We start from the raw sequence: 11,265 nt of genomic DNA, 5'->3' as shown, positions 1-11,265 counted from the left end.
AGGGGGTGCAGTTCCACCTCTCCCCCAGCACGGGGTGCAGTTCCACCTCTCCTCCAGCAGGGGGTGCAGTTCCACCACTCCTCCAGCAGGGGGTGCAGTTCCACCTCCCCTCCAGAAGAGGGGTGCAGTTCCACCTCTCCCCCAGCAGGGGGTGCAGTTCCACCACTCCTCCAGCAGTTCCACCTCTCCTCCAGCAGGGGGTGCAGTTGCACCACTCCTCCAGCAGGGGGTGCAGTTCCACCTCTCCTCCAGCAGGGGGTGGGGGGTGCAATTCCACCTCTCCTCCAGCAGGGGGGGGGTCCAGTTCCACCTCTCCTCCAGCAGGGGGTGGGGGGATGCAGTTCCACCTCTCCTCCAGCAGGGGGTGCAGTTCCACCACTCCTCCAGCAGGGGGTGCAGTTTCACCTCTCCTCCAGAAGAGGGGTGCAGTTCCACCTCTCCCCCAGCAGGGGGGGTGCAGTTCCACCTCTGCTCCAGCAGAGGGGAGGGTGCAGTTCCACCTCTCCCCCAGCAGGGGGTGCAGTTCCACCTCTCCCCCAGCAGGGAGTGCAGTGTCACCTCTCCTCCAGCAGGGGGTGCAGTTCCACCACTCCTCCAGCAGGGGGGGTGCAGTTCCACCTCTCCCCCAGCAGGGGGTGCAGTTCCACCTCTCCCCCAGCAGGGGGGTGCAGTTCCACCTCTCCCCCAGTAGGGGGTGCAGTTCCACCCCTCCTCCAGCAGGGGGGGTGCAGTTCCACCTCTCCCCCAGCAGGGGGGTGCAGTTCCACCACTCCTCCAGCAGGGGGTGCAGTTGCACATCGTTCACGTCCACGCACGGAGAAAGATGGCGGAGCGGGGCTGTGGAGGCTTGACGGGCCGAGCGGCGGGCAGCTTGTAACGCCACACCGGGGACGCGGTGACCGGGGAAGGGGCCTGTCGAGCCGGGGGAAAGTCTGTCTGACGCATCCGGGCCGCGGCGCCTCCTGACCGGGCTGCTGCTCGGGGTTTTACCCGCGTGAAGGATCCGAGCTCCGGAGCGGAGCCACAACAACAACCTGACATGAACGGGGTAAGTTTGAGCCAAACGCGGCCGAAAACCCGCAGAATGAGGAATAATAATGAGCACATTATGGTTTTTTTAGCGACCAGACGCAGTTTAATGTCCACAGTGTGAAGGTTTATCAGGGTTTTAGGGTGATTTACGTCAGTTTGAGCTCCCAGCGGTGGCGGTGTTAGCATGTAGCATGTAGCTCAGTAGCATGTAGCTCAGTAGCATGTAGCCCAGTAGCATGGAGCTCACAGGGAAACAAACTGAACATTTCACTGAAAACACAACGTTTGATCCGGATTGAGAGGAAGTGGAGGAGGTCCGGGGGACATGGAGGTCCTGGAGACCCGGACTGCGGGTTTAAAGGGACTGAGGAGGAGGAGGAGGAGGAGGAGGAGGATCCAGCGTGCTGCTCCCCTCCAGGGCCCTGCCCACAATCATCTTCATCATCATCTTCATCACCCACAACCAACACCACCTGTCCTCATCGTCTTCATCACCACTGTCTACCTTCATCATCACCATCATCTTCATCATTCATCACCACTGTTTACCCTCATCATCATCATCTTCATCATTTATCACCACTGTTTACCCTCATCATCATCTTCATCATTTATCACCACTGTTTACCCTCATCGTCATCATCATCTTCATCACTACTGTTTACCCTCATCATCACCTTCTTCACCATCATCTTCATCACCACTGTTTACCTTCATCATCACCATCATCTTCATCATTCATCACCATTGTTTACCCTCATCATCACCTTCTTCACCATCATCTTCATCACTACTGTTTACCCTCATCATCACCATCATCTTCATCATTCATCACTACTGTTTACCCTCATCGTCATCATCATCTTCATCACTACTGTTTACCCTCATCGTCATCATCATCTTCATCACTACTGTTTACCCTCATCATCACGTTCTTCACCATCATCTTCATCACTACTGTTTACCCTCATCATCACCTTCATCTTCATCATTCATCACTACTGTTTACCTTCATCATCACCATCATCTTCATCATTCATCACTACTGTTTACCTTCATCATCACCTTCACCTTCATCATTCATCACCACTGTCTATCTTTATCATCACCATCATCTTCATCATTTATCACCACTGTTTACCTTCATCATCACCATCATCTTCATCATTCATCACTACTGTTTACCTTCATCATCACCATCATCTTCATCATTCATCACCACTGTTTACCCTCATCATCACCATCATCTTCATCATTCATCACCACTGTTTACCCTCATCATCACCATCATCTTCATCATTCATCACCACTGTTTACCCTCATCATCATCATCATTTATCACCACTGTTTACCCTCATCATCATCATCATCTTCATCACTACTGTTTACCCTCATCGTCATCATCATCTTCATCACTACTGTTTACCCTCATCGTCATCATCATCTTCATCACTACTGTTTACCCTCATCATCACCTTCTTCATCATCATCTTCATCACTACTGTTTACCCTCATCATCACCATCATCTTCATCACTACTGTTTACCCTCATCGTCATCATCATCTTCATCACTACTGTTTACCTTCATCATCACCATCATCTTCATCATTCATCACCATTGTTTACCCTCATCATCACCTTCTTCACCATCATCTTCATCACTACTGTTTACCCTCATCGTCATCATCATCTTCATCACTACTGTTTACCCTCATCGTCATCATCATCTTCATCACTACTGTTTACCCTCATCGTCATCATCATCTTCATCACTACTGTTTACCCTCATCATCACGTTCTTCACCATCATCTTCATCACTACTGTTTACCTTCATCATCACCATCATCTTCATCATTCATCACCATTGTTTACCCTCATCATCACCTTCTTCACCATCATCTTCATCACTACTGTTTACCCTCATCATCACCATCATCTTCATCATTCATCACCATTGTTTACCCTCATCATCACCATCATCTTCATCACTACTGTTTACCCTCATCATCACCATCATCTTCATCATTCATCACTACTGTTTACCTTCATCATCACCTTCATCTTCATCATTCATCACTACTGTTTACCTTCATCATCACCATCATCTTCATCATTCATCACCACTGGTTACCCTCATCATCATCATCTTCATCATTTATCACCACTGTTTACCCTCATCATCATCTTCATCATTTATCACCACTGTTTACCTTCATCATCACCATCATCTTCATCATTTATCACCACTGTTTACCCTCATCATCATCTTCATCATTTATCACCACTGTTTACCCTCATCATCATCTTCATCATTTATCACCACTGTTTACCCTCATCATCATCTTCATCATTTATCACCACTGTTTACCCTCATCATCACCTTCTTCACCATCATCTTCATCATTCATCACCACTGTTTACCTTCATCATCACCTTCATCTTCATCATTCATCACTACTGTTTACCTTCATCATCACCTTCATCTTCATCAGATAATCCAGATTAACTCCTGAACCTGGAGTGAGTCTGGTGTGGATTTAGTTTGAATCTCTTAATAAAACCAAACAAACAGCGCCGGGTGGTGGCCAGCAGGGGAACTACGTCACCTCCAGTGTTCAGCGCCCCGGTTTGTCAAACCCACGTGAACTTTGCTGAGACTCAACCCCCCCCCCCCTCTCCCCTCTCCCCTCTCCCCCCTCCCCCCCCCCCCCCCCCCCCCCCGGTAGGAGCTGGTGTGTCAGAGCCGCTCCGTCACGGTGCTGAGCTGCACCAAGTCTCTCCCCGTCGCCCCCGACGACAAGCCCCCCCTCTCCACCATCCGGCTGAGGCAGGAGGGCCGGGGCCCCCCCGTGTGGGCCCTGCAGGGAGACGCTCCCAGGACGGAGGACGGTGAGTCTCACAGTGGGGGGGGGGGGGGGGGGGCTGGAGGACGAAGGTCTGACTGCTCCTGCTCCTCCTCTTCCTCCTCTTCCTCCTCCTCTCAGGCAGGATGATCAACGCCACTGCGCCTAAAGATGAGCGTCCTCCTCCGCCCGCCCCCCCGGGGCCGCCCCTCCCCCTCCCCCTCCCCCTCAGCCTCCCTCACCCTCCCCTGCAGAACGGGCGGCGGCGGGTCGTCAACAAGAAGCCGTCACGGAGGACGTAAGTCTCGTCTCACTGTCTCACTGTGAAGACACGTCTGGTGAAGTGAGACTTAATTCTCTCTCTCTCTCTCTCTCTCTCTCTCTCTCTCTCTCTCTCTCTCTCCCCCTCTCTCTCTCTCTCTCTCTCTCTCACCCCCCCCCCCCCCCCCCCAGGCCGGGAGGCAAAACCTGCCAGAACCGTAAAGTAACGGACTTCTTCCCGATCCGACGGAGCTCGAGGAAGAGCAAGGCGGAGCTGAAGGTGAGGGGTGGAGGAGTGTGAGGGGTGGAGGAGTGTGAGGGTGGAGGAGTGGTGACGTAGCCTGACGCTCTGCCTCCTCCCTCAGTGTGAACAGAAGAGGCTGCTGGACGAGCTGATCACCAGCGGGGTGGAGGAGGGGATGGAGGTCCGTCCAGGTTCCACAGCACCGTCACCCCCCCCCCCCCCCCATCCCCCCCACTCCACCCTCACACCTCTGTTGTCCACCTCCACCCCCAGGTGCAGCACATCGAGGGTAAAGGCCGGGCGGTGTTCGCCACCCGCTGCTTCCTGAAGGGGGAGTTCGTGGTGGAGTACCAGGGGGACTTGCTGCAAGGCGGCGCCGCCAAGAGGAGGGAGGCGGAGTACGAGGAGAACCCTACCACCGGGTGCTACATGTACTACTTCCAGTACCTCTGCAAGACCTACTGGTACCTGCACCCTACACCCTACACCCTACATGTACTACTTCCAGTACCTCTGCAAGAACTACTGGTACCTACACCCTACACCCCACGCCCTACGCCCAACGCCCTACACCCTACACCTAACGCCATACACCTTACGCCCAACGCCCTACGCCTAACGCCCTACACCTTACGCCTAACGCCCTACACCCTACCCCTACACCCTACGCCTAACGCCCTACACCTTACGCCCTACACCCCACGCCCTACACCCTACGCCTAACGCCCTACACCCCACGCCCTACACCCTACGCCTAACGCCCTACACCTTACGCCCTACGCCTTACGCCCTACACCCCACGCCCTACACCTTACGCCCTACACCCTATGCCTAACGCCCAACGCCCTACACCCTACGCCTAACGCCCTACACCCCACGCCCTACACCCTATGCCTAACGCCCTACACCTTACGCCCTACACCTTACGCCCTACACCCCACGCCCTACGCCTAACGCCCTACGCCTAATGCCCTACACCTTACGCCCTACACCCCACGCCCTACGCCTAATGCCCTACACCTTACGCCCTACACCCTATGCCTAACGCCCAACGCCCTACACCCTACGCCTAACGCCCTACACCCCACGCCCTACACCCTATGCCTAACGCCCTACACCTTACGCCCTACACCTTACGCCCTACACCCCACGCCCTACGCCTAACGCCCTACGCCTAACGCCCTACACCTTACGCCCTACACCCCACAATCAACGGTGATGATTAAAAACGTGGCGCTCCTCACCGAAGCTAACGGCTAAACCGACGCCAACGGCCGAACCGACGCCAACGGCCGAACCGAAGCTAACGGCTAAACCAAAGCTAATGGCTAAACAGAAGCTAACGGCTAATGGTTGTTTTTCACAGCACTGACTTAAAGGTGTAAACTGTCGGTGAATCAACGGTGATAATTAAAAGCGTGACGCTCCTCACTTAGCTTGACGCTGCCGTTGTTGTTCCCGCCACAGCGTGGACGCCACGCGGGAGAGCGGCCGCCTGGGCCGCCTCATCAACCACAGCAAGGCGGGCAACTGCCACACCAAACTGCACGACGTGGGCGGCGTGCCGCACCTCATCCTGGTGGCGTCGCGCGACATCGAGGAGGGCGAGGAGCTGCTGTACGACTACGGAGACCGAAGCAAGGCCGCCATCGCCGCCCACCCCTGGCTCAAGTATTGACGGAGGAGGAGGGGGGGAGGGGGCGGGGCTTTCAGAGGAACAAACAAACAAAAAGAGAAGCTTCCGGTAACACTTCTCATCAGCTCGTGTACAAAATGCCTTTAGAAACAGAATGTGTCTCCTTTTTGTTTGGATCTGGAGGATTTGGGGGGGGGTGGAGGGGGGGGAGGGGGGGAGGGGGGGAGGGGGGGGGGTCCGATGGAGGTCCATCTGCCGCGTCAGATGACATCTGTACTTTTTATTTATGTGTTTTCTGGAACATTCTGGTTGTTTTGCAGCACATTTCTTTTGTACGTTTTGTATCTGAGGGACGGCGCCCCCTGCAGGATGCCGGCGCCCCCTGCAGGATGCCGGCGCCCCCTGCAGGACGCCGCCAGCGCCCCCTGCAGGACGCCGCCGGCGCTCTGCATTTTTATACAACTTTTTTTAAGAGCGGTAGTTAGAAACCCAGCAATATGTCTATTTATGGTTCGTCCACAATGAGCAGGAACTATGAGATGCAAATTACAAACTTTACGGTTTTTTGGTTGTTGTTTTTTTTTTTTTTTTAAACAAGGTTTTTCGCTGATTCAGCAAACGGAGGAGAATCAGGTGTGCTCCTTCTCCAGACTCCAGGGTCAGTCGGCTTAATAAAACATTTAAAGAACGTCTTCAGGAATCGCTCCTTGTTCCACCTTCCTCTTCGTCTTCAGTCGGAAAAATTCACCCCTTCGCTTCATTTTCTCACCATAAAGCTGGAAAATTCCCAACCAGCTGCTGAACCGAAGCTAACGGCTAAATCGAAGCTAACGGCTGAACCAAAGCTAACGGCTGAACCGAAGCTAAACGGCTAAACCGAAGCTAAACGGCTGAAGCGAAGCTAATGGCTGAGGTGAAGCTAACGGCTAAACTAAAGCGAAGCTAACGGCTAAACTGAAGCTAATGGCTGAATTGAAGCTAATGGCTAAACCGAAGCTAATGGCTAAGCCGAAGCTAACCACGGCTGAAGCGAAGCTAATGGCTGAGGTGAAGCTAACGGCTAAACTAAAGCGAAGCTAACGGCTAACTGAAGCTAATGGCTGAATTGAAGCTAATGGCTAAGCCGAAGCTAATGGCTAAACCAAAGCTAACGGCTAAGCCGAAGCTAATGGCTGAATTGAAGCTAATGGCTAAACTGAAGCTAATGGCTAAGCCGAAGCTAACGGCTGAACCGAAGCTAACGGCTAAACTGAAGCTAATGGCTGAACAGAAGCTAACAGCTAAACCAGTCTCTTTTTTTCCGCGCCGCTCACCTACGTCTTATTTTTTCTCGAAGACATTGACCATTGATGTGGGGATTATCCAAAAGGTCCAGCACTTCTTTTTTAGGGATTTATTTTTATTTTTGATGGTTATTTTTCTCTGGTTCACCGTCGCTAACTCCCGTTTAGCATGAAGCCTGGATCGCGGCCGGCCAGAAAACAGTCCCAACCCTCCAATAAACCCGTTTCAAAGGACAAAGCTGGTCTTGATGCATATTTCTATGAACACTAACAAACCAAAGGTAAAACAAACGGTTCGGGATTTCTTTCATTATTTCACGCGGTTCAGAAGGTAAAGAATGAAAAACGACCTGAAGTCAGACTTTTGTTCCTCCGTTTGGTCGTGTCGACGATGAAATGTGGAAAATGACCTGGAATTTATACTATTATTGTAAATTATTATTGTAACGTGTGTTTCTGTCTGCTTTTAGCTGAATTTGATTAGTTTTTAATTACGATGCTGTCTTAAAGGGACAGTGCAACATTTTGGGAAATTCTCTGGCGGAGCAAACGACCAGCGGCTCCTCGTGGTTTTACCGTAAACGTAAAGCCGTAGCCACATAGCGGCTAGCCTAGCTCAGCATAACGACGGGAGTGGTTAGCTTTGCGCTACCGTCAAGTACCGCTAATTAAGATAAATACGTAAATCTTTAAACCGAGCTCAGCATAGGAGAATCAAAATGGCCGCCCCAGTTTTGTGGAAACATCGACGCGAAACACTTTTATATGATTATGAACTAAAGTGACGCTGTGGTCACAGAGCAGTTAGCCTGGCATAGCGTAGCGTAGCCTAGCGCCAGTAGCAAAGGGAATCATTGAGCCTGATTCTGAAGAAAAATGAAACCTTCACACTAAACATGAAGCTATAAACAACCAGTTAGCCTAGCTTAGCATAAAAGAAATGAATATGGCCGAAACTGATTCTGTCCAAACGTTATAATATTGAAATATTTGATACTTTGCTTGATAGGAATTAATTATCTTAATAATTATCTTCAGTTTTCCTATCAATATATAAAGTACATATAAAAGATTGAAACGGTTTAATCTTTGTTTAATCAACTTTTCAATACAGAATTCTATGATCAAGTTTAGAGAAAAAAGTGCTTCAGTGACGATTCGTTATTCACATTTGATTATTACATGTTTGCTCGTTCTCGTCTCTCAAATTACCAACGTTTAGTTAGAAGCTGTGGAAAAAACTGTTTTAATGAAATATTCAGGCTAGGCTAACCATTTCCCTTCAATGCTAAGCCGTTATGCTAACATCCTCGCGGCCAGATATGTTTTCAACGGTTGTTTGAGGAGAACAAATCATTTCCCAAAATGTTAAACTGTCTTTAAACCCTTTAAATTCTTGAGGTTTTTTTTTTTTCTGGGTTGTGTAGCAGCTTAGCTTGAATTAGCATATAGCCTAGCGAGCTCATTATCGGGGCCTAAAGGACGTCGGTTCTTTAGGAACTTTCTTCTATTCAGTGGTCGGGGTGCAGGTTTGGGATTTGGTTTGTTTTGCATTATTCCGTTTCAGTTTTATTGAAATAAGGTGTAAAAAGATCAGTGTTGATGTGAAGAGAAGCGTGAAGGAGTCGTCAAGGCGCACCGAGGCTAACGCGCGAAGGCCCGCGGCCATAGATGTAGAACACCGGATCTTCGTGTTTAGCACCAGACCTCTCCAAGATGGCGGCATCGAGTGTTTATATCTGTGGCGGCGGGAGCGGCCGCCGTTAGCTGTAGCATAGCGAGAGACGTTTCTACGAGCCCTTTCTTAACGACGTGTTACACTTTGAAATACTCCAAAACGTTTTGTTTTTTTGTTTTTTTAGAGTGGGAACAATGCAATAAATAGCCAAAGGGGGCAGAACCGAGCTGCTCGTCGCCGTTTCACGACACGACGGCGTCTCTGCTGTTTGTAGCCTCCGAGAAATCTTCATGCTGGGGTTCAGGCATCCGTGAATAAAGATGTGATATGCAAGTGACGAGAGTCCGCGACTCGTTTATTCCACTGTCCATTTACCGTATTATCCTGAGTATAGAGATGGCGCAATGGGATTTCAAGTGAAAACGCAAAACATTCTGGAAATCTGTTTACATGAAGCTTAGAAAAGTGAGAAATATAAGTGGCGCCAGTGTTTCGTACTTATTTCTCTCTCCGCTGTCAATTTGACAGGTTTTACTTTAAATTCTGTTGTGGACATTTTTAGTTTCTTTGTTTGATCGTAAAATCCAGTCGTCATGGAGGTTTTTCTGCGTCACACACTGTACGTACTGGTATATTTTGATATCGGAGTCACTTCTAAATTTCTTGAGCAGCCTGAAAAAGCCGGACTCGGACTTTTGAGATGTGAATCTGAAAATATTTCTTAAGAGAAAATAAAGTATGTGTGTTTCATCAGTTACATGAGCATCAGATAACTCCAAGAAGTTTGACTTCTAGTCCAGAGGATACGGTACTTCTAGTCCAGAGAATACGGTACTTCTAGTCCAGAGATCACAGTACTTCTGGTCCAGAGAACACGGTACTAGTTCAGAGAATACGGTACTTCTAGTCCAGAGAATACGGTACTTCTAGTCCAGAGATCACAGTACTTCTGGTCCAGAGAACACGGTACTAGTTCAGAGAATACGGTACTTCTAGTCCAGAGAACACGGTACTTCTAGTCCAGAGAACACGGTACTAGTCCAGAGAATACAGTACTTCTAGTCCAGAGAACACGGTACTTCTAGTCCAGAGAACATGGTACTAGTCCAGAGAACACGGTACTTCTAGTCCAGAGAACACGGTACTTCTAGTCCAGAGAACACGGTACTTCTGGTCCAGAGAACACGGTACTAGTCCAGAGAACACGGTACTAGTTCAGAGAACACGGTACTAGTCCAGAGAACACGGTACTTCTGGTCCAGAGAACACGGTACTAGTTCAGAGAACACGGTACTAGTCCAGAGAACACGGTACTTCTGGTCCAGAGAACACGGTACTAGTTCAGAGAACACGGTACTAGTCCAGAGAACACGGTACTAGTTCAGAGAACACGGTACTAGTCCAGAGAACACGGTACTAGTCCAGAGAACACGGTACTTCTGGTCCAGAGAACACGGTACTAGTTCAGAGAACACGGTACTAGTCCAGAGAACACGGTACTTCTGGTCCAGAGAACACGGTACTAGTTCAGAGAACACGGTACTAGTCCAGAGAACACGGTACTAGTTCAGAGAACACGGTACTAGTCCAGAGAACACGGTACTAGTTCAGAGAACACGGTACTAGTCCAGAGAACACGGTACTAGTTCAGAGAACACGGTACTAGTCCAGAGAACACGGTACTAGTCCAGAGAACACGGTACTTCTGGTCCAGAGAACACGGTACTAGTCCAGAGAACACGGTACTAGTCCAGAGAACACGGTACTAGTCCAGAGAACACGGTACTTCTGGTCCAGAGAACACGGTACTTCTAGTCCAGAGAATACGGTACTTCTAGTCCAGGGAACACGGTACTATTCCAGAGAATACGGTACTTCTAGTCCAGAGAATACGGTACTTCTAGTCCAGAGAACACGGTACTAGTCCAGAGAATACGGTACTTCTGGTCCAGAGAACACGGTACTAGTCCAGAGAACATGGTACTTCTGGTCCAGAGAATACGGTACTCACCACTGGCTCCAGGCTCCCTCCAGAAGGCTGACGGGGGTCAAAGGTCACGGTCCCTCACAGGAAACGTTCATTACAAAACAACTTATCAAGGTTTCATCAGACTGAAAGAAGACGTGAACACCAGGTTACTGTTGAGAGAAACAAGTTTAATAAAAGATTCCTTCATTAGTGGGAGACGAGTCCCCCCCCCCCCCCCCCCCACACACACAGTCCCCCCCGTCACCATGGAGACGACCCCCCCCCCCCCCCAAAAGGTTGTTCAGTGAGTTTGACTC

General features: G+C 50.0%; 1 protein-coding gene across 2 annotated transcripts; it reads left to right on the top strand.

Moving 5' to 3' along the window:
- The first annotated feature begins 822 nt into the window (after positions 1 to 822).
- LOC308148622 (N-lysine methyltransferase KMT5A-like) lies at positions 823 to 6,063 on the top strand. Of its 2 annotated transcripts, XM_080522116.1 has the most exons (7): positions 823 to 1,048; positions 3,761 to 3,923; positions 4,019 to 4,175; positions 4,331 to 4,418; positions 4,504 to 4,563; positions 4,656 to 4,846; positions 5,850 to 6,063. In XM_080522116.1, exons 1-7 carry the CDS (start codon positions 1,040 to 1,042, stop codon positions 6,058 to 6,060), a joined length of 879 nt encoding a protein of 292 aa, XP_080378242.1. In that variant the 5' UTR covers positions 823 to 1,039; the 3' UTR covers positions 6,061 to 6,063. The 2 variants fall into 2 exon arrangements, with proteins under 2 accessions (XP_080378242.1, XP_080378243.1); XM_080522117.1 differs by lacking the exon at positions 4,504 to 4,563.
- The last annotated feature ends 5,202 nt before the right edge of the window (positions 6,064 to 11,265 follow it).

The sequence above is a fragment of the Blennius ocellaris genome (genome assembly GCF_963422515.1).
Source record: "Blennius ocellaris genome assembly, contig: SCAFFOLD_313, whole genome shotgun sequence".
Classification (NCBI taxonomy): domain Eukaryota; kingdom Metazoa; phylum Chordata; class Actinopteri; order Blenniiformes; family Blenniidae; genus Blennius; species Blennius ocellaris.
Note: the sequence above shows the minus strand (reverse complement) of the source record. Positions and strands in the feature narration are given on the sequence as shown.

What these genes read in the sequence shown, in the direction of transcription:
- LOC308148622 (XM_080522116.1), top strand. An exon ending in AGAGCAAGGCGGAGCTGAAG is followed by an intron (nt 4,419 to 4,503) that starts GTGAGGGGTGGA and finishes CTCCTCCCTCAG; the next exon opens with TGTGAACAGAAGAGGCTGCT. An exon ending in TACCTCTGCAAGACCTACTG is followed by an intron (nt 4,847 to 5,849) that starts GTACCTGCACCC and finishes TTCCCGCCACAG; the next exon opens with CGTGGACGCCACGCGGGAGA.